The sequence below is a fragment of the Mycteria americana genome, chromosome 5 (assembly GCF_035582795.1).
Source record: "Mycteria americana isolate JAX WOST 10 ecotype Jacksonville Zoo and Gardens chromosome 5, USCA_MyAme_1.0, whole genome shotgun sequence".
Taxonomy (NCBI): Eukaryota; Metazoa; Chordata; class Aves; order Ciconiiformes; family Ciconiidae; genus Mycteria; species Mycteria americana.
This window is the reverse complement of record NC_134369.1, coordinates 32,987,325-33,012,452: the sequence shown is the minus strand read 5'-3', so window position 1 is coordinate 33,012,452 and position 25,128 is coordinate 32,987,325. Positions and strand designations below refer to the sequence as shown.

The window sequence follows — 25,128 nt, the reverse complement described above, 5'->3', positions numbered from 1 at the left end:
ACCTGCTCCCTGAGGCTGAGTATTATGTGATGTTTTGGTGCAGGTCTCATTTGAAGTTGTTGTTTGTCATAATAAACATGATTAAATGTCCTGGTTTGTGTTCAAGCTGTTGCTATATAACCTCTTTGTACTGGGGCGAAGTACAAAAAAAGGTGCCTTGCCACAAAGCATGGGGCAGAGAAAGTACAGTAATATCTCCTGTCGGGCCTGCTGCTGCTTTGCTTATACTGAAATATAACTTTATTTTGTTATATAAAGGGGGTGGTAGTGGTGGAAGGGGGAAGAAGCTGGAATCCATAATGGTAAAAAAGGTGCTCTTGGCTCTGGAACTGACTTTATTTGGGTATTGTAAAACTGTTTGCATAGATACCATGGCCACAGCTGTTTTTGTGAACTCAACATACCTGAATTATCCTTCTCTAATACAACATGCTTGGAAACTTTTATTTAAAAGGTGACCAAGCCCCAGGAGCAGTTTAGTACATCCAGAGAGCATAGTTGTGCCCTGTGGGGCGGAAGGCAGTCAGTTCTTCAGCGGGAACCAGCAGGTAAGAAACACCTCTGTTTCCACGTTCTTACGTCTTAATGCAGTTACTCCAGTTCCTGGGCATCCCATGGTACTTAGCCTTGGTTGCTCTGTAAAGCCAGAGACCTGACTTACTTTGTAACTAAGGCTTAGGAACAATGGTGTAGCACGCTGTTGTTTGCCTAGGGATTCATCAGTGGGACAGCTCTCACGAGGATGCATGACTCTCTGCAGTCCCACTGGGCTGGTAGACTCCTCTCGGTGCGAGTGCTTCAAGCGTTGTAGCTGTTCCCTGTGCACTGCCTCTAGCTGTGGTGCAAGCGGCGCTGCAAGGAGGAGAGCAGTAGGGAGAAGAGAGCTCACAGCAAGCTAGGTCGGAGTGTGTGGCCTTCCTTCTGTCAGTCTTTTCTACTGCAAACTCACAACTCCCAAAGGAAAATGAGGAAAAATGGCATTATAATAACTTCCTTCCAGAGGTTTGGGTCAGAGGAGTTGTGTAACTGGCCTCAGGAAGAAGCTTTAGCCAGTGCCTCATTTCAAAACGAACCAAAACAACCCCCTTTTGCTTGGATAAGGCACTGTGTCACAGAAACCAAACTTAAGCAGTGACTGGCTTCTTGACTTGTGTACCGCAAATTCATATTCCATGCACGTTCCTCAGCAGGTAAGTAGGAGACCTACATCTTTTATCACAAGCTAGCCTTTATGTTATTTCTCCATCCAGCATAGTTCCATAGATGGGTATCTTAGCTGGAGCAAAATAACGTGGGGCACATTTTCTTGTGTAGAAAATACTATTTATTGTGGATATGAAAATAGCAATCTTGATTAAGAGCAGAGATGCAACAGTAGGTGGTACAATACAATTGGTTTGATCATCTACTGCTCAGCAGTAACTTACAGGAAGTTGGTATTTGCCCGTTGTAGATTAACAAATTAGGTATCTGCTGGGTTTTTATTTCTTCCTTCCAAACAAACCAATGCCGTACATTAACAGGTACCATAAAATGTTATATTTGCAAAAGAAAACATTCATATAAATAGGCTTTTTTAGTATCAATTGAAGATTGTATTAAAAAAAAAAGTTATATTAATTCAATACTGATAAAAATAAAACTTAGCTTTGATAGCATATAAAAACGCTTCAAAACAAGCATATATAAATAACTTAATTTGTAAACATAGAAAAAAATCTTATGTATATATAAAAATAAACATCTGATGCACTGTACAATAAGACATTATCCTTCATAGGCACTGGCATCATTGATCAACAGGAGTCCCCCTAGATGTTTTTCCTACAAAAACTGCTTTATCACTAGTGCCATGTCCAAAATAAAAGGGAAAAAAAGCGAAGCACTCAGTAAATCTTTTGTGGATTATATGAAGACCTCCCCTACCTCCTCCAGAAATCCATGGAAGCAGCACTAGGGACAGAGCCAATATGCCGTGCTGCTGTTTGTTTCTGCTCATTTTTCTAGGGATTTTATGTACTGTCTTGTTCGCTCTTCCTTTCTTGGTTTCCACCAAAAGTGAGGGGACTGTATGACAGGTTGCAGATCTGGAAATCTGTCTTTTCGCTCAGTTGCAGGAAAGTTTGTGACAGGTTGTCCCTTTTTCCTTGAGGGGCTATGGAAGATGCATGACACTTGAAGTGAATCATGCCATGACTCAGTTTGGCAGGCTTTTAAGAAAAGGCTGAGCCTCACCAAAACAGAACAGTAATATATTGGTGTTAAGATTGTAACCATGACCATCTAAAGATAAAACAAAGCACATTTGTAAGTGAGAAATTTTGTTATCCTACCTGGTATAGTTTGGGGGGGAAAGCCTTGGGCTGGTATGTCTCAAAACTGCTATTTTCTTAAATATCAAATTAAAATAGCTATTATCTTTTCTTTTAAAACTTAATATATTAATAACAGGATGTAACATAGAAGCTGAGAGCCAAAATTACACCTGTGCAAAGATGTGGTAAAAGTAGATCTTGGCTCTTGAACTCAAAGGTGGGAAGTGCGGCTAACTTCACTGTATGCTGGGAAAATGCATCTTTTACTGAAAGTAGCTGTGTTAAAGTAGCAGATGTTGAATACATATCTCTCACTTGACAAATTATTTAAAGTGCAACAGCTTCTTGAACAATGTGGGCTTTTTTGAGCTAAAGAAAGCATATCATAGCAGCTTTTATTGCTTTGATAAGATATCTAAAGTGATTCTTTACCATTGTGCTGAAGAACTAAATGAAGTTACTCAGATATTTGAGTTGGTTGTGGTTTTGTTTAATTTTAGGAATGTGTGGCCAAATTAGGGAGTGTGTTGAACAAACATGTAAAGCCTGACAGCAGGATTGTTGGACTAAGTTCAACAGAAATACCATGAGGTAATTGAATGGGAAGAGTGTGTATTCACTGCAGTGAGACAGCTGGTCACGTTATGAACGAAGAAGTGCGATAAGACTATGACCAGGCTAGATTTTCAACTCTTAATGCATTTGGGTAAAAGTGGAGAAGGGGTGATGGAAAAAGCCATTGTGGGAAAATGCTGGAGCTACTCTTATTTGCAGGATTTATATTTCTAGAAACAAGCTGATTACTCAGTACTACTCCCTATTAATGGCAAAGTGTCACTGTTTACAACTGTCAGTTTGGTTTCTTTATTTCAAAGCACCTAATTCTGCAGTGCAGTAAAACTGTGTCCTGAGGTGTGGTGGTTTCCACTGATGCTGCATAGTGTAGTGGCAACCTGAAATACGTTATACTGGCTGCAAGTAGTCAGCCAATTACATGAGAAAAATCTACCCAGGGTGTAGGATGACTAGTGGATGTCGTGCTGTTTTAACTTCCCTTCTCAAGGGGGCTATAGCCAGCTAGCTAAGTTAAATGAGTATCTGCACTGTTAGGAATTCTGCATTTGATGCTTATCTCAACACTAGAAAGTGGCTTTGCAGCTCTACTCGAGCTTGTAAAAGGTCTCAAGCCATATGTGTACTGTTTCCAGCTTGTAGTGCATTTCATTGCTTCCATTGCCTTTTTCTCACTGCTGCCTAAACTTTCTTAAAGAAAGAAGGTTGATCATTGAAGCCCCTTGGAAACAGAAATTAAATAGTACGCTTCTGCATGTAAGATGCTGGCTACAGTAAAGCAAAGTCTCTTCCTCTGCTCTTTACAGAGACAGCACACCTTCCTGCTGTTCCACAGAGGTTTTCCACAGCTGTCTTCAGGAGGACAGTTCCCCATAAAACTTGCGGGGTTTCTTCTGAGCAGCGTTGGCTAAAATAAATGATACTTTTTTCTAGCTATACTTTTGTATAGTCCAACGTTAGCAGTTAGGCTCCTCAAGTGAGGCTTGCTTGTGACTGTCTTATGAGCCAGCATTTTACATTACCCTTACGGATGCTTGTGTCTCTTCATGAACTTTCAGCTGCTAAGTGTCTGGTTTTGTACCAAACACTAACTAGCAAGAAAGTGTGCCAGTCGAGCAATCACCAGAGGCTGTCGCTTAGCAATGGAGCTCAGGAGCCTTGCGGGGATAGCTGGGGCACCAAGATCCACCTGCAGGAATTAGAAGAAAGGCCGCATGTTGGGGTTTGTACCTGTTTTTGAACAAAACACTTCTCCAGCCTGGAATAGCTCTGATGTTGCAAGTATATGTTAAGCACAAAAGTAGTTTACAGCCAAATGCTATCATTGCTGTGTGGTTTGTATCTTTTCTTCCCCCATACTCCATAGACCTGCAAAGCTTTGCTATTTGATGTTACTTTCAGCAGGCATGACCCACGCTGCTTTTGAGTTTGAGCTTAAGATTAAATATTACTAGTTTGAGACAGATACAGTGTTACTGAAAATGTATATGCATATACTAAAGTGCAATATAAAAGGCATATGAAATTTTAAAATGCATGTATGTTACACATATGCATTGTAAAATGCATATACTAATTACTATAATTTAAAGATAATATTTTTTAAATTGTATCTTAAAAACATGTTTTAGGTAGATAACTTTAAAGGACTAATGCCATTTAGCTCTCTGATGAGTACTTTAAATTATACACATTATGGTATTCTCTTCTGGACATTTTTAAGTACTTAGTACCACTGTCTCAAAGTGAGCCTACTTTTCAGATGAGTCTATAATAAATTGATGGCAGGATTTTCTTATTCTTAACTGCAATCCTAATCTTGACTTCTCTTTTGTATCTATTAAGTGTGAAGAATTAATGACTTCTGTTAGAAAAAGTTAACAACAAGTATTTCCATGCATTTTGAAAATAGTATAACCCGAGGTGGACTTCCTGTGTCCACAGCAAGATGAAAATGCAAACAAGACTCTCCATACTGGCTCACCATGTGAGAATGCAACATATACTAAAATTGCTAATAAACCTTTACAGAAGAGTCTTGGTATCCAAGGGAGCAGCTTTAGATGCTGTAAAAACTCGGGATCATGTGCTTAAGCACAATCCTAATATGATTCTCTCTGCATTACTGTACATCATGCTAGGTAAGTGTGAAGTGGAGGAGACTTTCATGGTCACTTCATAGACTTCATGGAGCATAGCATAAGGATTGTATTTTTTGTTACTTATCAGCTCTTAAGTGTTCTGATATGTTCTGATATGTTGACATACAGCAAAATCTTACCTGTGCCATGTAAATAACTCTGGTGATATCTCTTCCATTCACTACATCAGGTTCCAGTATCCAAGCACTTGGCAAAATCTCCCCTCTCACCACTTCTTTGCAAGGGTGAGGCATGGATGCATCATAGACAGACTGAATAGCCAAGACAGACAAGTTCTCCTGCATGTGACAGAGTGTAAAGATGAAAATTTGAAAAAATTCTTATGCATATAGTAATGTTTTCTTTGTTTGCCATGAGGCATATTTCTCATATTACTTACTTAAAAGAGCTCTTTTAATAAGAAAGAATATTTCTCATGTTATTTATTAAATAATTTTTGTCATAATCTTGCATGTTTGTAACTAGTATATACTGTGTAACGCTTGTGCTACTGCCTAACGGGGCTGGGTTGGTGACTGTCATTCACAAGGGGGTTTAATACATAATTCACTTGTGTCATATCAGCATGGCTTTTGTTCCTGTTACACTATCACTTCTGGAACTATGAGCATGGACTTTCCTTTCGTCTCTCCTTTGTCCTTGAACCATGAGTTCAGAAGAATTACTCCTCTATGCTTCAGAGAGAATGTTCACTTTACCTCTTTGGCTTCTACAGTAATGCAGCAGAAGTCCCGGGGTTGCTTTAGGTAACATAGGGAGGTATCAGTCACTAAATATACTGTGGAAAAAAAACCCACCCGAAAACAAAAAAAGGAGAATTATACTTTGACAACTTTAACTTGTCACAATTTCCGCCCCCCCTTAAATGCACCTGCATATTTTATTTTGTTGCCTAAGAGCAGAGCTCTAGTTAATATCCTATAATGTGCCATTAAGATACTTTTTCAAGCCACTTAAGATTTATTTTGACTTTCAGAGGACTGTCTCTAGCTGTACTTCTGCAGCGAGATGTATTTAATATTATCCTTACTTTAGAAAAGTCTTGCAAAACTGAAGTTCTCATATTAAATAATGAAATTGTTTATTCAGACCTGAAGAAATGAAATAAGATGCCTCTAACTTTCTTCCTGGCTGGCAACCTGAGCTGAGAAAGTACATAGTGATAATGGTGGCCAGTCGTTTGTGTTGATACTCACCCAGCTGAATATGGCTGGTTACCTTCTTGTGTATTCGAGCTGTGTTGATAGTTCTGTCGTACAGATGCCTTTTGCCAGGATCTCTCACTAGTCCCCACACATAGGGAAGAGGTCTTTCTATCACTCCAGCTCCCAGAAACCCATGCCTTGTTGCTGAAGGGAAGACTTTGTAGTAAACTAGCACCTCTTTTTCTGTACATTGATATCTGTCAAAGACAAATGAAAGGTGTTTGCACACAAGAGGGCCAAGTACATAAAAAAGCCTCCCATTATAAAGACCTGCCATAAACTTACTTCCAACCAGCTGCTGCTTGGCGTGTGTAGAGATTCCTAAGGTTATGAGAGCATGCTGCCATTACCTTAGAGAACAATGACAAATGTACAGGTAAGAGAAAGTTGTATAAACTATAAATTGTGTTCAGCTTTTACATGCTGCTACACTATCTTCTACTCAAACTACTAAGCTGGCTTTACCACAAATAGTTTTACAGTGCTAGTAATCCTTACGGAGCATTAACAGACTGGCTAGCCTGTCATATTCTCTCCTGAAGGAGGGGAGAAGATATATGTGTGTGTGTGTGTGTGTATATATATATATATATACACACATATTAAAAAAAATATATATATAAAAGTATGCCTGTATGCTAGCCTAAACTAGTGTGAGAACATGGGAGATGGGGGGAGCATGTATCTCCAAATGATGCTGAAGTGATTCTACCTGATCTGAAATACAAATTTGGTGTGCTTTCCTTCTAACTACACACTCACATCTTGTCATACACAGATAACGTAAAACCTGCACTGTAGGAATTCTTGGACAATAGAGGAGTTCAGCAGTTCCACCAGCTTCACTCAAACATTTCAGCTAACATGCAACAGTCTCTTCTGAACTCCACAGCTGCAGCCTGGCTCACTGTCCCCCACCATTTAAAATTACAGTGTGTCTCTGTAACCGAGAAATGGGTAACTATTGGCAGTGTAGAGCAACAAGGCTTGACCCACCCATTTTTGCTACAACTCCCAGTAGGAGGTATAGGGATAAGTGAAAACTCTGCTTATTTACTTACCTCAGTGGTAGCATTAGCCAAGATATGTTTGGATAAATCTTGGTATCCTTTTGTTGAAGAGGAGCTGACAGAAATAGTTAATCCATGAGTGAACCTACAGCTGATGCTACTAGAAGGAAGGGGCAGCTGAATTCTGCTGGCTTCTGCAGGAAAGAAAAAAGCCATAGGGAAATAAAATAAAAAGGAAACCCATCACTATGCTGCAGTTGTAGGGACTTAAACCCTCCAACTTGGAGCACCCAATCCACCTGATTCTGATGCAGGACTGATAACACCCCTTGTCTAGACAATCTGTGTTATTGGTAATTACACTGCAGTTACGTCTTGCATTACTCAAGTTTAATGGTTATTACCACATATAAGCTAATAAAGAGCCTAAAGAATAAGCAACATCAGTGTTGAGGGTAAAAACAGGAACTTCCGTGTACAATCCTATACTCATTGCAGCTTTAGCCACCCCACCCCCACTCCCCCCCTGCTTCCTTGGTTCATTCAAAGCATTATCCTCATGTCCTCTCAGAACACTGCTCTGATGTTACCACATCAAAAGACCAACTTCAGAGGGACCAAATCACCCTTTTCTTTTTTCAAGAAATTCTAAGCAAGCTCTGGCTACTGGTTGACAGTATTTTTCTGAAGTCAGGTAATGGTAGGGACATCCTCAAAACACCTACAATCAAATTAGATTTTGATTTGCATAAATGACAAATCTCATTAGACTTTGGGACACAACTCAACCATAAGCAGATGTGTGTTTACTTACCAAATGCTGAATCCTTCTGTAGTTGCTCTAACACATAAAGCTGACTATTTCTGACAGCTGAACGACCTCGTGCATCTCTTGAAAGCAAAGCATTTCCAGAAGAAACCTGATTTAAGAAAGAGCAGAAGTGGGAGCTTTTGGTGTGAACTGGGAAAAATAAATTATGTTACATAGCAAGTGGAATATTTGTGGCAAATCTGCCTTACAAGGTTGGAAGCTTCTCTTTATCATAAGGTAACTCCTTTGCCTTTGCCCTGGTTATGAAATGATAGCTTGACTCCAGAAATTTAGCAAACCAAGTATGAGGAGCTAGCACAGGTGCATACTCCAAAAAGTAACTGCAGGAAAGTTCATGTTCACACACACAAACGCTTAAGTCAATGTATGCATCACTGAGGGAGGCACACTGAGAATATCAGATTCTGGTTTATCACAAGAAAAGGCTTGTTGCTTCTAAAACATTTGACGGTGGCATTACTGACAATAGTAACACTGTCTGGCTTTTATCTATGAAATAAAAAAAAACACCCCACAAACTCAGAAAAATAAAAGCGTCACTGTCCTTTGCAATTACACGGTAATGCTCCCTCCACCCCATTTCACCTCTCGGCGTACTAGTGACACAAGCTAGGAGTAGTGACACAAACTGCTTGATAGCTGTGACAGAATACGAACCATCTCAAAAAAGGTTTCTGTTCCTACGATATCTCTGTTATTGTTGAAGCATCAGGAGACATCAGTCTCACAGGCCAGTTGTTTCTCACCTGTCCTTCCTGGCTGCTGAGGTTACTTGCAGTATACGTAGCAGTATTACTGCTATTGTAACCAGATGTTGGGCCAGAGGAGAGGCTGAGGCTGGAGTCTGTACACAAAGTGCTTGTACTTGCAAGAGTCTTCAGCCTTGCTTCTTCCTGTAATAGGTACCACAGTATGACAAACAAACAAAAAAAACCCCCCACAAAACTTACCATGCGCAACAGCTAGTCAAATCCATGATAACAGCACTGAAAGTTGAAAGAGGAATAATCTAAAGAAGTCCAATTTCTTTCAAGGAGTGCTGACAGGACAAAAGCTGTTGCATTACAGAAAGTATTAAATAAGCGGGCTCATTTGCAAGACTAGGATTATATAAGCCATAGAGCGAATCACCCTGTAAAACCTGGCAGTCGGAAAATGCAGCTTCTGCTGTTGTTATTTTTCACATACGAGAGTCCAGGCTATCAAACCAATGCTAGGATGTTTTTAAGGGAAAAAACTTTAAAAAAAGATCTCTTTACAGTCCCATTTGTTCCTCTTTGCCTACTTCTCGAGTAGTCCCTGACTTAACTTGCTGGTAAATGTAGTTGTTAAAGACTGAAGATCTCACTTTAACCAATGCAACTACTCAATGCCAGCCCAGAAGATGAAATAAAAATTACATAAGAAGAAAATACTGAGAACTTTCAAGGGCAGTTTTAAGTTTGGTTTTCCAACTCGGGTGAAGTACATCTACGTTTCACAAGAAAAATACGGCAGCGGATGTGGTAAGATCCAGTCATCCAGTGGAGGTGCCTGAATTTGAGCTGCCTTAAAGGGTGTAGAGCAATGAAATGAGTGTTCACTACATTTTGCACCACACACACACACACGAGGAGAGGAGGTCTGCAGCTACGATTGAAGCTGCGTTGTCAGGCAGTGACAAAGGTTACTCCATAAAAGTATAGTCAGAAACCGGGCAGAACAGACACATCCTAACGAGGCATTGTCTTTGCATCTGGGAGAAAAATCCACACGCTTGGACTGTGCAAGATGGGTAACGAAGTGCAGAAGAAAAAACCAAAAAGTACAGGACAAATACACACACAGAGAACAATCTAAAAAGAGAAACAGAAAAAAGAAAAGAATAAAGGCCTTTGTGTTTAAGTACATACTGAAATAAACTCAGTACCTTAGCAGAACTCTTCCATAGACTGGGCAAATGCCCCACAGGATGGCTCTGTAAGCTCGATCCAATGAGAAAACATTAGGAGTTTCTTGTACATAAAATGTGGCTTCAGGAAGATGTAGTTCAGAAGCATGAACAGTATCAGTTCAGTACTACTGAGATTTTTTTAAAGCACAAATTTGCATTTAATTCTTTGGTTTTTCTACGCTGATGTGTATCAAACAGGAGAATTACTTAGCCACGGAAAAGTTTCTTTTAAAAAAATGCATTGATGTGAAAAATGCATAATGGTTTCCTCTGTAATGCTCACCTTCTGTAACTGAGAAAATATTTGCTCCCGTATACGCCTTTTTTCTTGCTCAGCTCTCTCCCGAAGTTTGTCCCTAGCTCGTGCAATTTCAGTTTTGGTTTCCTCTCGTGCTCTCTGGTAGTCTCGGAGTAACAGTTCAACGTCTGAAGGATGCTGAATGCTTCTTCTTTTTGGTTCTTGAACCCTGTAAGGATAGGTAAGTGGGGGAAAACACACATAATTACTTGAAATCGGGTCACCTGACAAAATACCATGAGAAAATCATCTTTCAACACAGAACAGGAAAATTTGCCAGAAAAGCAATTAAAAACCACCACATTAGCCTCCAAAACATTTCTCTTTGCTCACAAAGGCTGCATGGACATTAACCTTGGAAAATTATTCAGATTGCAAGCCCAGTTTACCACTGAGATTACTCCAGCAATTGCAGTGGTTTCTAAGTCAGCTCTCCATATGTTCTAAGGTTACCGCTTTGGCATATCACATGCAAAATAATTGTGTTGGGAAAATAACTGTCTCCTGACCTACCGCAAAGGAAGCAAAAGTCATTTAGGGGATACGGTGGGGGACGAGAAGCTCAAATTCTAAATGGTGAAGGGTAGCAGAATTTTTTTAATATTTAACACAAAACTTAACTATTTCATGTGGCTTTTAAGTTACTGAAGGAGTAAGAAGACAGATTGGTCTATAACGAGTCAAGACTGAATACTTGGCTGTTCCCATACATCATACACATAAAATAAATTAGACACTTGTTATGGACTGAAATAAACTAGATGGAAGAGTTTAATGAATGTTTTCTAAAATCAGGCACATGTTTTTCCTGAAAGCACTTTCTATCCCAAAGTTTAACAGTGCTGCATTGAGAAGAATTCTTCTGCCGCAGAAGTCTCAGATGTCAGTAAGAACCATTAACGCGCACCATTGTGAACACTGTTAATGTACATCAGGCCAAAAGAGAGGTTTCTAATGCCCTACCTGGTATTTTCCACCACATCTCTTCTCAGTTGTTGCAGATATTCTCGGCGTCTGCTGGGGAGATCTAGATCCCTCTGACTTGCATCCAGCGTCTGCAATAGACTCAAATGCTTTTGCGGACTCAGACTTCGGCTTCTTTGGTATCGTTGCAGCCTTTTTTCTCTTTCCTTCCTCAGAGTTTCAATAGTCCTCATGTGTCTGTTGGGGAAACATGATTAGAGCAACAAAACGCACCCTGCAAAGCTACATCTTCTGATTTTTTAAAACCCTTAGATATTAGGTACCTTTGTAATGTAAAAATTATAGGAATCTAATACTCTAGGAATCACGCTATAATACTATAGGAATCACACTCCCCTTGCAAATAACCCTTTGGCCACATGCTGACAGATGATGCAGAAATTCTAAAACTCCACTGCTTTTACAACAGTAGGAAATGCATAAGAGGGTCTTGGTTACTGCTTGTAATGGCTGAGAGGCAAATTGAGGACGGAGACTAACGTAGCTAGTCCTAAATTTTTTTAGTTACAACAGCTTCCTAAACTGCATTCTATAATCCAATCGCAAGAATCACAAGGATCTTGATTTTTTCATAATTTATTTTGTATATTTGTGGTTGTTTTAAATGTGTTTCTGCATATGTATACAGCAGCATTTATTCACAGAAGCATGAATGAGATATTCCCATAAATAGGATGTATCGATTATTTTTACATTGCAATAGATCAATGAAATATATTCCCTTGATCACTCTCATAGCTGCTAGAAATTGTAAGAGTGGGGTGACGCTAGATTTGAATTACACTGAATCTTATGCTTTTCCCTATTTTCTTGAATTAACCCCAAAATTTTGTCTTAAATGCATTACTTAACTGTATATAAAATAAGCTTCATACTCTATCTCTTCACATACAGATCACTCAGTGTGACTAAGTGATTAAGTGCTCGTTACTAAATGTTATTTATGCTGCATGAAGTGTACATGAAGTGTGTTCAAAATACTTAACACAACACTACTTTAAGTAACTTACCTTTCATAAAGTTGCTGCTTCACTGGAATTGCCACCAGGTCATCTGCAGTTCCGCTCTGAAGGACCCTCAGCAGGGCATCCGTTTCCCCGATGCCATAATTGAGCTTTGCTTCGGTCAGTTCCACAGTAAGGGGATGCTGATGCAGATCCAGGTGAATGCCAGACATGATCTGAGCACGCTCTCTCTGAAGTCTCTCGATCTCTCTGCTCCTGCTCTCGCAAAGCTGGGATTTCCCTTCCATTTCTGGTGCTTGTGTGCTCCTAGGTTTCTTTTCTGCCTGACTTTGCAAATCGGTCACGCTGCCACTCAAGCTGAGTAACGAAGGAGGAGGGCTGCCCTTCACACCACACCAGTTGCTAAATTTATTGTGTATGGGTAAGTCACGGAGACTGTAGCTCCGAGGCCTGTAAGGCTTTGCAAAAGTAGTATTTTTGTGGAGAGGAATTTCAGTGTCACATTCACTTTCAGTGACAGAATCTGTATTGTTGTCTTGGAACGAAGTTTGCACATCGCTCACATCAGAGAGCGGGGGAGGGCAGCTGTTTTCATTTTTCCAGAAGAAATCGTGAAATTGTAGAGAAGATGCTTCTACCAGAGGTTCTGAGGACACACCAGCATTAGTCTTACTTGAACAAGTGGCACTAATTTTTTTATTAAAAAGTAAGTCAGCATTTGGAGGTGAGTAGTTATGAATCAAAGCAGTATCAGAATTACCAACATATTTTTCTTGTCCGATTCCAGCTGAAGAACCTCTTCCTCCCCTTGTGACATACATACAACGAAGCGAACGTGCCAGTGGACTGTGGTCTCCGAGATCACCTGTTAAAACTTCCCTGTGGCCCGACACCTCCAACATACTACTAGAGTGATACAGTCGATTTGCACAAATGGTAGTGTGGGTGTCAACTGTGAGTCTGTGCTGTTGTTCCAAGTCTTTTGAACCACCCTGTCCTAAAAGCTCTTTAGTTGCTTTCTTATCTGAAAAACTTCCGGATTTCTTTCTTATGCCCTTATGTTCTCTAGAAGCACTAGATTCACTGTCTGTTTCTGTCTGTGAAAAATTGTCCACATGAGGTTGCATGCTGGACTGTGGACCTGCCCTCTGCTTTCTCTGGTTGTGAAGGGGACTTGAAGCATCACTGGAATATCCAAGAAGTTCCTTAATAGGGCAGACAGACTTGCTAAAAGCAGTCTGGCTGCTGGGACTAGCGCTAAGAGTAAGAATAGGGGAAGAGGCCCTATCAACTAGCAGAGTGTTTTTGTAACAAAATTTTCTTTCTGCTGGAACAGCACTTCTTTTATCCTGAGCGTAAGATGCTGGAGATTGAGAAGTGCTATTAGTAGGGCTGCTAACTACAGTGCATGAAGAACCATCTTGCCCTGAACTAAGTGAAGATGATGTGACAGATGAAACTCTGGTACTACCAAAAGCAACATTCTGCTGTGCATTTAGTGTTGTTTTTTGAAAATCTAAGATAGGAGTGGAGGTTCTGGGTAAGAGAGGCAGACGCATAAAAGAGTCTTCCAATATGCTGTCAAGATTGTCATGGAAGTCAGGATTGCCCAGATTTCTCATCCGTGTTTGTTCTTCTGTTCTTTCTTCAAGAGAGAGTGTTTCCTCTTTCCTTTTGGGAATCTTACCTACTGCGTCTGCACCTATTCCTTTCCAACCAATGTCTACTGACTGAGCTGTCCTCAATTCATTTTCCATTTTTGCCTCCACTTGTTTTTCTTCATATTTGCTTTGAAGTTCTTCCAAAATCTCAGTTTGAGTGCCTACATCTGCTGTAGTCTGAGTGCAGCTATCTGATCTAGTAGCCTTTACGGCCTTTTCAGTTCCTCTTTGGTTGATTTTGGTATTCTGCTCATTATCTATAATACTCTGTTGGGAGAGGTTTCCCAACAGCTCAGAAGTGTTCTGAAGAAGCTGTGACAGATGCATGGACAGGTTCTGCATGCTTGTCCAAGAAGAAGGTCGATGAAATAAATCTCTGTTTGTTTCCTGCTTTCTTGCAGAAACATCTGTATAGCTTCTCTGATGTCTTCTCTGCCTTTTATACCTTCCTGTAGTTGCTGTTTGTGTTCCCTGCTCACATGTACTCCCTGGTAGTTTTTTGGAAGACCTTTCAGACTCAGAAGGATATAATAGTACAATTTCATCAACCTGCATTGAAGAGTTACCAGGTTGTGCAGAAGGATTCTCAAATTCAGCAGTGTTATTTTCCGGATTAGCTTCCAGTGTTTCACTGGTTATGTTGCTATACTGCTTGGTACTGTCACTTGAGTATGCAGATTGAAAGTCTTGTCTGACATTGTCCCATCCTTGAAGACCTTCAATGCTGCTTAAAGTGCTTGATAAAATTTTTGCTGTAGCATACGAACTGAGATGAGAATGAAAAGGAGAATTCTGAGAATTCAGTCCATTGTCTACACTGGAACATCTCATAACTTTACGATTTTCCAGGTTTAAAGGAATTTGATTGCAAGAGACATCACTTGCACTTCCAAAAACATACTGTTTCCAGCCAATCTTGCACGATCCATCTTGTTGCCATGGATGAATATATGGGTTGATATCACTTGAGCTAAAATGCATTGTATCTTTATTGTCTTGCAAAAATAAATCTGTTTCTGGCTGGTATCCAGCTTCTTCAACTTTCCCTTCACTACACTGAGCTACAGAACTACTCTTTGAATGGACATTTGCTTCTGCACCCACAGAACTGTGAGCTGTGTGCAGTAAGGATGATGGAGATTGAGTAGTACAGTCTTTTAAAGACTGGCTGCTTTGGGTTCTTGCTGCAAAATTTTGTAAATTTTTGGGATCACAGTTTGCAAGCTTCTTAGTTTGTGCCATTCTTTGCTGAAATCTGGGTTTAGATTTAACCTGTAGAAAGTTCTTTGATTCCTGCTTTGAAAATCTTTCAGTTCCATGAAGATCATCTTCAGTTGGTGATGGAGGCTCTACACTCATATTTAAATCTTGTAGTGATTTAGATGCAGAATATAACAAAAGATCTGCCTTAGATGAATCTTCCAAAGCACATTCTGTATCAGAGAAGACAGTAATAGCTGGGGCTGATAGTCTGTGACTTTGTAAATAAGGTCTCTGTTCACTTTGTTTACAGCTCTTTGTATTCCGTGGAGTAGAATACGATCTTTTGCTCCTGAATTGCACCAATTTGGATTCTTGAGGAGGCACATTATGGTTTTCTGGTAAAAACTTTACCGAGGTACTTTCATTATTCATTACAGAAAACTTCAGTCTTTCTGATTTCAGAGTCTTATTCCTCATTATAGCATCTGCCATTGTCGAACAACTGTCTGCATCAGCATCATCATCAGGGCTATCAATGCTTGAACCTGTATTATTTTTGCAAAGTAAAATCTCTATTCTACCATCTGTATTTGTTCTATCTGGCACCTGTTCTATCTGTTCACCTGTAGGCACATACTGACAATTATCTTGCAGATCTGCAAGTTCGTTTTCAAAACCCACGACAGTATGATACAGTCGTCTGGAATCAGTGCTTCTGCTGTATGTGGGATATGTTGGACTAAATGAATTGCGGGTGTGTTCAGGATCCACATCAACATCTGCTGGATACAGATTTTCCAACACTGTAACTTCTGAGCCTATGAATTCATTTGCAGAATTTGAGGATACAGGAGTTTGCTTTTCAACAGGTTCTCTACTTAATGTTTTTCTCTGCTCTGTCTTTACTGCAAAATGTTCAGCCTCAGTATTTGAATGCAGTTCTTCCTCATTTCTGTTAAGTATTTTTCTCATTTGTCCCTCTTTAACAAGAATTGCCTTTCCAGTATCCCAAAAAGGTAATGATGGTAATAAAAGAGAATTATCATTTAGTACTTTCTCTAAGGTTTCTGTGCAAGCTTCTTGTGGTGGAACTTCACCCCAGTGGTGCTGATCAACTTTTATATCATTGTCAAATCTGTTACAATTACTTCCATCACTATTTATATACGGTTCCCCATCTACAGCAGAATTTTTATATGAAGTAGAGTCTGTGTCTGATACAGGACAATGCCTGTTTTCTTTTGCAAGAGAAAGTAAAATACTTCCTGAAGCACGTATCGGCTCATCGAATACCACAGCCTTATCAGACTGAGTGTCTTGTATTTGCAAAACAGCAAATGGAGAATGTTTCAATATACTTGTTTCAATATGTGAAATATCATATGTGCCAGGTTCACCATGGCCTATATCTGCAGTTAAAGAAGATACTGAAAATGGTGTTAAGGATGGTTGATTGACACTTGCAAATGCTTGGGGAAAATCTTCTTTTACAGAGCAAACATCTGCAGAACTGGAGGACACATGCTCAGTCAAAAAAGTGTCTTGAAGTGAGTCCTCAAGCTGACTAAATATTAGAGCTTTTGAATCATCAAGTAAACAAGAAGTGTCAAAAGCACTGAAGTTCTTGGAGCTTTGAAATGGTGTATCAGTTGGAGTATCTTCTGCAAAGTAGCATGGAAGAGACTTTGATTCTTTACTGCCAGTCTGTCCTCGGCTCTGAAAAGTAAGTGAATCCGATTCTGGTACAGTCACACTGGAAGTGTTACTGTAGTGTTCTGAGTACTCATGAATTTTATTTTCTTTTATGTCATTGAAATTCTGGAAAGAACCTTGAATTATTTTCTCCTTTTGATCTATTCCTACAACTTTTTCAGGGAGTTTATTATTCTGAGCATATGTGGCCTCTGCAACTCCAGAATTATTTTTCCTTTCATCTTCTTTTTGAGAAACATCAGGAAAAGTTACAGATACACTTAAATCGGTTGATTCCCTTTCAAAGTATTTTGTTTCTTCAGAGAGAACAGCATCATTTTTACCTTTGTCTCTGTTGCTGGCAATCAAAACATCTGCAGATGATGCTGGATGATTCAGGAGACCAGGAGAATGTTCAGAAGTGCCTGAGTTCCTATTATAATTTAGAAACTCTTTACTATAACGTGGATTTTCCCATGGAGACTTGTTCAGGCCTTCTGAAAGGGTTGAAGCGTTCTCAGAAACAGTGCTGGCCGGTTGGTCTACGCAGCACTCTTCAGAAGTCCCGTGTCCCTGATTTTCTCTGGGCTCACGCTGATATCCAGCTACAGCAGGAAACTTTGCATTTTCATTTTTCCTGTTTGTTGTAGTATAGCTGGTGCTTAAAAATTTCTCCTTCTCATCATGCTGTGATAAACTCCCTGAGTGAAGTACTTTCTGAGTTGTATTAATATTGTGAAACATTTTTTGCAAAGAGATTTCTAATAAAGAATGCATTTTTTCCCCCCCTATATCTTCCATCACTTCTTCCTCTGAAGAAGAAAGCAGGTTTGAATTATCCAAGAGCAGTGAATCAGGCACAATGGTACCCTTTTCCCCTTGAGCTGTATCTTCCATGGAATTAAGGCAGTCTTTTGATAGTTTCGTAACCATTAAATCCACAATGTCTTCTTCATGAGCGTTGTTAACATCCTGAATTATATCTTCAGAAGAATCTAATTTTTCCAAGGAAAATGAGTTTCCTTTGGCCCCTTGCTGAAGTACAACAGTTTCAGACTCAGGACCGCCCGCACTGTAGGGAGCAGAAGAGCTGTTCTCATTGACAGGTTGCCCAGATAAGGCATGATCAGGTGCGTTGTTAAATACAAAGGATTCTTCCTCCTGCCTGTCCTGTGTGGTCCTGGTTTGCAGAAAAGCTACATTCTTACTTTGCATTTTATCAGAAAGATATTTGTCTTCTCCCATTTTGTTGACTGTAACAGGCGTACCAACACAGACCTCACTCTCCATTAACGTTTCATAGTAAGGCAGAACAGCTCCGGTTCCAACACTGCTGTTAGATGGTTTTGTATGTCCTTTCAATGCAGTGGGAACATCTTGAACAAGATGGGAGTCATCACTTACTCCAAGATATAAAAGGTGATTTACAGACTGGCATAGGGATTCTTTAAGTGAACCTTGGTTTTTTTCAGTAGACTTCAGTGTTGCTGGTGGGTTTTGTTGCTTGCTGGTATCTTCATTATTTCTAGAAAAGCTGGTAGACACCCACTGGCTTTCTCTTAAGATTTCATTTAATCTGCTGTCATCATCTGTCATTTGGAAGCTGTCTTTGTTTTCAGGGAATAGTTCATTCGGGTTTTGTAAAAAGATCAGTTCTACCTCCTCTGTGTTTTCTACAAACATCTGCTTTTCTTTGTCTGTTTTGGCCATTTGTACTAGATTCATCAAATGCACATTCTCCTCCTCAACTCTGGAGCCTACTGGATCCAATTCACAAACATCAGGCCTTTTTCTAACGATACTTACATTCAAGTTTTCTGAAGTGCCATGCTCAGGATGTTGCATAGAGCAACTCATATACGTATGGCTGTCCTCTTTAATATGGAGACTTTTAAATTCTTGTTCAATTCTATATTGGTCAATACCAGTACTATCATCAACTGAATATTCACATGCATCGATATCTTTCATGACTGCATTTCTTGTATCTGTAACAGAGTCCACTGAGCCACCATCTTCACTCATTTCAGTAGGATCGTGGTATCTTGCATCATCTTCTAACAGTACATTCTGTTCCAGTCCTGAAGCTGTCAGGTATCTTTCAGGGATCTTAAATTGATTTAAAATTTCCTCTTTGTCATCTCTGTCACAATACATCTGACGTAGAGCTGGAGACTCTTCGGTAAATAAAACATTTTCATCTGTGCGTATGACTTCTTGCCTCGTAATAATCGGCCCCTCAGTGTTTGTCATGAAAATTTGTTCTTCAGTCCCAGTCACTTCACATTCATTAACCTTGTCTTCCTGGGGCAAACAATTTGGTACACAATGTTCAATTAAATTGCTAGAATTTACTTGCCCTTCATTTTCAGGTTTTGCTAAAATATTTCCTTGACTCCTTGTGATTAGTACTGTTGCAGCTACTTCCTCTGTATTAAACACATTTTCTACTGTTCTGTTCATCTGTAAAAGCCCCTCACAAGCATCAAGGAAGTCTGAAGTATTCTGAGTAATTTCTGTTGTGTGGGAACACACAGCTGAAGGAGTGGTTTTGGGAGCAACAGAAAACTCTGGTGAATAAATACCTATTTCTATTTTCTTGCTTTTTTCTTTTTGGCAAAAGCTGCTTGTTTCAAGTTGGCTGCCAGAATGCATGAGTGCTTTTGATTCCTGAGTGTGTTCTACCCCAGTGCTGGCTACCTGCAGTTCATCTTGCTCTGCCTCTTCATGTGTCAGGCACAGGTTTGTATAAAACTCACACTGAACTTCACAAGCTACAATATCAAGAGGTTTCTTTGGATTCTGAGACAGACTACTGCCTTTAAAATCCTCTCCACTCCTGTCTTCAGTTACACTTTGGACTTTGGCTACTGGGTAGTCAGGTAAATTTTCAATCTGTCTGGATTTAATTTCCAATGCATTTTTTTCTAAGTTGATTGCACTATTGATTAATTTTGTTATTTCTTCATCAGTGTTTGCTTTTGTATTCTGATAAGGAACCACAGCTTCTTCTGGATTGGTTTCTGGGTTTCTTAAAAACTTGGATTCTTTATTTATATATGGACTCTCCTCTTGAGAAACAGTAGCTGATGTACTTGTGTTGTATTCAAATACTCTTCCTGACTCTGAGTTTACATCAACTTCAACAAGCAAGATATCCTCTGGGCAATCACTTTCAAAAAAGGCTTCTTTCTCTTCTCTTGATTCAAGTAAAGATTTGTTCTGTGTTTCTGTTTCCAAGAGAATGGTTGCATCAAATTCCACAGAAGTGTCGGCTGTCGTACGTGTACTGTTTTTCTGCCCTGTTGAAGAGCATGTTGTGCAAAGGCAGCCAGAATGTACATCAGAACAACTTTCTGTGGCACTGACTTCCACAGTAAGATTAGATGTAGCATTGCAATCTCCTTTCACTGTTGTGATGTGCTCCAATAGTTTATCATAATTTTCAGTCTCAGATGCACTTTGAAAAGGATTAGCTTTTGTTGAAGCTTTGTGAAATATGCTTGAATTGGATTCTGGGAGAAAATCATTTGTACTCTCAGAAATAGCAGCAGGGAAGGACTCAGTGTCTTTGCCATTTACATTCACTATGAGATAACTTACTTCATTTACCAATAAGTTTTCATATTGGGATGAAAATTCTTTCTGAACTCCAGCCTGAGAATTCAAGACATTGTGTTCTTTGCTTTCACTGCTTTCTTCTCTTATATTATCAATGCATAATGTAGAATTTTCTGAAATTTGTTGGGATAAGCAACTTGCCCGACTGTCTGCTAGAGCACATTCATGGGAATAATTTTTTGAAACAGGTTTGCTTTCGAATTCATAATGATTCAGTGAAGGCAAGTCTTTATCCTTTGGTTCGTATTCTTCATTGTCTCTGAATGAAGGCACCTCTGGTGCAATCTCTGCCAAGCTATCTGTGCTTGTTTCCATACAGATAATCTCTTTTTGAGACATCTCTATTGGCATTGCAGATTGGTCGTAACTTGCACTGTGAGCAACAACTAAAGGATTACATCGATATGTTGTCTTCTGTGAGGAAAAATCTGTCTCTGTTGTTATTTCTTCTGCAGATATTTGTTCATAATCCGTTTCTTGCATTGTTTCCAAATTACTCTCCCCAGATCTGAGGAGACCTGCTGTAACAGCTGATTCTGCTCCTTGTCCAGCCAATGTCTGAAGCTCGTAACTGCTTAGCAGAGAGCAGTTCTTATTTGTTAAGTCACTGAGAAAGAAACCTTCATCAGAACATGTTGGTATTTCCCTTCTTGGAAAAAGCTGCCCATGGTTTCCAAATTGGACTTGTTTTACTGCAGATGTCTGTGTTGAGGTCATATTATAAGCAAGTTCTGTAGAAGATTCAGCAGCAGGTGCACTGATAGATGCACTTCCGCTGCCTGAATCTGTCATACGTGATTTTGTCATCAAGTTATTGTAGTCATCATCGAGGTCATCTTTTTCAAAAGTTCTGAAGAAATCATCTTCTAAATCTGCATCTACACAGCCATTGCTCTGCTCCAAAATGTGCATAGGCAACACAGAAATAAAAGGTGTTTTTTTCAGATTGTGATCTTTTGGCAGCTCTGGATGAGTTGTGGGGAGAGAATCGTCCTCTTTCCTAGATACCAGTGACAAGCAGTCTGTGGTAGAGGCGCTTTCCAAACAGCTGAATTTTGTGGTAGACCTATAAGTAGATAATTCATTCAGTTGTTCTTGTTCAGGATGACTTGACCTTGAATGTTCATAATAATCGTGCTTTGCTGAAACAGGAACAAAAGAGGAGCTTGGTCCTACTGAGCTAACAAATGAGGACATTATATCTTGAGATTCCAAGGAAGAATTTTCATTAGAGTTTGTCCATCCCTTAAGAATCTTATTTAATGATCTGCTCTCAGAAACTCTGCTTGCAGTTGTTGTTGTTTCAGGTAGAGGTACTTCTGATGTGTCAGAGGAGAAAACTGTGTTTATTTCATTTATACGATGTGATAAATGAGTAATGCTGTGTATCTGCTTAGAGCCAGAAACAAAAGAAACTTCAGCAGCTGACTGCTTTAGATCATCTTTCTTCAGCCAAAGCTCTGGTTTGCTCAAAGAGCACAGATGAGCTTCTTGAAATTCCAAATTTTCATGGGAAGAAGGTGCTGTTATTCTGGGGCTGCTGATGTCAGACTTTGAGTCACAGGAAGACCAAGCATCAGTAGTAAGCAAAGGATTCTCACTTGCATAATACAGTCTCCTATCAAGAGACCTTTCTTGTTCTACAAAGGAGACTTTTGTCCCCTTCAGCAGCGGCTTGCAAGCATTACTGGAAGCAGGCTGTGATTTAGTGTCCAAATAAAAGGAACTGCTCAGCTTCAGATCATAATTTGTCCCTTCTGTATCTCTGTCACAGGTCTTGGACTCATGGTCTTCCTCAGTCTGTATAGTTGGTGATCTAGGAGTTTGTAACTTCCAAAAAATCTCTGCTGGCACTTCATCAGATGAATCAGATTTGGATTCTTCTACTGGATCTTCTGCTGGCATCTCTTCTCCATCAGCTAAGCTGTCCAGAGAAAAGCTTCTTTCAGGCTTTCCCAGTTTCCTACGAGATGAGCATGAGGTCACCGAAGATGAAATATGGTGATCAGTTCTGCTTTTGTAAAGCTTAGCTGGCTCATGGTGGGCCTTTGACTTGTGAAATGGGCTTTTATTTTGCTTTTTGGCTTTATTTTCCTTTTCTACCAGAGAGTCTTGTGACATTTGACTGTCATCGCTCTCAGAATCTTCTGGGTTGGCAAGGTATTTATTTCTGTCAAAATCGTCTTGTTTCAGTTTCTCTGTGAAAGCTTTTGCATAAGCACAGGAGAGAGAATCTACAGAATAGGAACTGTCAGTATCAGAAATCTCATTTTCATCATCCTCTTGCCAGTTCCCCAGCACATCTGTGGCTGTTTTGGACACTCCAGCACTTAACATCTCAGCACTGTGCCACTTTTTTTCAACATAAGAGAGTGGTGCCTGTGTGTTCATCTTAGTGAGATTTCCCACTGATGTTGCCACCATCAGAAATTCTTGCTGTTCCACTGATGATTTCTCATGACTTGGCAAGGCTGAGTTCAGCTCTCTCTTCCAGTTCTTGGCTGTTTGGTTTAGGTGTGCTGATGGTGGGTTTCCATACACTGTTTTCTTCATTCCTTTAGGAAAGTTTTCTGGAGAAGACCCGTGGCCTTTTCCATTGATATCCATTCTAGTCTTTTTACTGGATACCTGAGCTCTATTTTGTTCTAGATTGCTACCTGCAGGCTGACTTAAATCTCCTAGCACCTTTGCTTTTGTCATTCTCGTCCCTGTAATAAAGGTTTCAGGCTCGTCTTTCTCCTTAAAAAGATCAGGAGAGGAGCCTTTAGAGGTCTGGTTTTGAGATCCAGCTTGCCCTGGGTTGTCATCCATCTTTTCAATTTTTTGATCATTTTTATTGATATAAGCCATGATAGCTGAATCATTAGAGTCTTTTTCTGCTCCTTTTTTATTTCCAAAGGCAGGTGTTTTTTGGTTTGCAGTTAGCTGCCTCTGGATTGAAAAGGAGATCCCTTTTTCGTCAGTAAGGTCATCACTCCCAGAAACGTCTTTACCTCTTCTGTAACGATATTCTACAGATGACAACCTCCCTGTTGTACTGCCTTCACAGCATTGATCAATATTTGGTGAGGTAGATAATTTTGAGACAGTCTCCCTCTTCAACAAACAGCTGTGGAAATAAAGAAGAAATAAAGCCCAGTCCTTACTTGAATAATGTACTTAACAACGCTTCCACATTAGTAATGTCTTGTAGTTAAGACTAACAATATATGAAGCAACAATCTTAATGCCTTTCAAAAGCAAATTCTAGCAGAGAATTAAAAAAAAAAAAAAAAAAAATATCAAAATTCTGTCTGTAACCATACAGTCCCCTAGATATCCTGAAGTATGTTCTGCAACACTAAGAAATAGCTCGATGCTATGTAGTATAGCTTGGTATTTAGCCTCTGTAGGCTCAAGTAGCTGCAAACATTAGTTAAAAATAAAGGATAGTTCTAAGTCACAGAAATACACTTAGCAGAGTTTAGCTATTTCCTGCCTCCAGGACCATGCTGTGATAGACACCCTAGCACCCCAACTTTTTAGCATTGCGTAGAGATGTTTATTTAGCTTGAGAAAGGCTGACCGACTTAAAAGTCCAATCTAGATTCACCCCAGTGATACGAATATTCTGAAGTAAGAGTTTGACCCTAATCAAGAGAAAATGATGCAGAAATTAGTATTTACCAACAGTTTGAACAAGGTAAGAACAAGAGTTAAGCCATTTCTGGAAAGCATTCACAAAGAGGTAAAAAGTGCAGAAAGGCTTGAGAGACGAATGTAAAAAACTGAGAAAGACCATGTCAAAGAGCTAAGCAGGTAATGCTCTGTACAGATCCGAGGAAAAAGGACAAACACTCCAGTGTGACATACAAATATAGTAAATTGACTGATATTACAAGTTTTGGGATTATTTCAATACATTGAAAGGCATTCTGGATTATAGTTGGCTACTGAAAATACCTTGAATTTAAATTACTTTTGAAAGCACAGAGGAATTGACAGATGTTAACTTACCTGGGTACCTGGGGCAGATGTGAGTTACAGAACGAATGCTGCCTGTGCTGCAAGGAACTCGAACCCAATGACTTCCTTCTCTTTTGCAATTGGTGATCCAAAGAGGGCCATACAGCTGTATTTTCATTTAGGATTTGGGATTGTTTCACACACTCTTCATTGAGCCAGCAGCTAGCTTCCAGCTGCTCAAGGTTTTGCTTGGCTTCCAATAACTTCTGCTTCTTGACTATCCTTTCCAGCTGGAATTTGACCTTTTTCCGTCTTATGTTTCTTTCTGCCTTTTTTAAGGAGTATCTTCGCAAGAGCTCCAGCTGCACCAGTCTCTTCTTGTTCTGCTGTAGCAGGGAAGGGCAGATTTCCAGCCCAATGGTACTCTGCACCTCAGCCTCTGCATACAGCGTAGACTCTGTTTGCACTGCAAACTCCCTCTGCTGTTGCTGAAGGGCAGCCAGTCGTTTATTCTCATTTATAAGCCACTGCTGGTCTGTAAACAAAACAATGATTGAACGAAAGTAAAAATCATAGGAAAAACATTGTTTGTTACTATCTTGTTTCTTAATTTAATCAGCCTGAGAGCTCATTTGAGAACAGAATTTCTATGCATGTAGAGCAGAGTCTTGACACAAACCATTTAGAGAAAAATGTATCATTGCTGCACTTTATTGACAACTGAAAGCC

At 39.7% G+C, this 25,128-nt stretch overlaps 1 protein-coding gene across 1 annotated transcript in view; it reads right to left on the bottom strand.

Moving 5' to 3' along the window:
• Nucleotides 1–1,319: 1,319 nt before the first annotated feature.
• Nucleotides 1,320–25,128, bottom strand: part of STARD9 (StAR related lipid transfer domain containing 9) — a 118,249-nt gene continuing 94,440 nt past the window's right edge. The window contains exons 23-34 of the mRNA XM_075501626.1: nt 24,451–24,934; nt 12,323–23,563; nt 11,292–11,489; nt 10,314–10,497; nt 8,844–8,990; nt 8,080–8,185; nt 7,317–7,459; nt 6,541–6,605; nt 6,247–6,452; nt 5,749–5,828; nt 5,170–5,328; nt 1,320–4,077 (exon numbers count right to left, since the gene is read on the bottom strand). Coding sequence (XP_075357741.1) covers nt 3,976–4,077; nt 5,170–5,328; nt 5,749–5,828; nt 6,247–6,452; nt 6,541–6,605; nt 7,317–7,459; nt 8,080–8,185; nt 8,844–8,990; nt 10,314–10,497; nt 11,292–11,489; nt 12,323–23,563; nt 24,451–24,934 — 13,115 coding nt within the window. The 3' untranslated portion in view covers nt 1,320–3,975. The remainder of the gene's footprint in view (nt 4,078–5,169; nt 5,329–5,748; nt 5,829–6,246; nt 6,453–6,540; nt 6,606–7,316; nt 7,460–8,079; nt 8,186–8,843; nt 8,991–10,313; nt 10,498–11,291; nt 11,490–12,322; nt 23,564–24,450; nt 24,935–25,128) is intronic.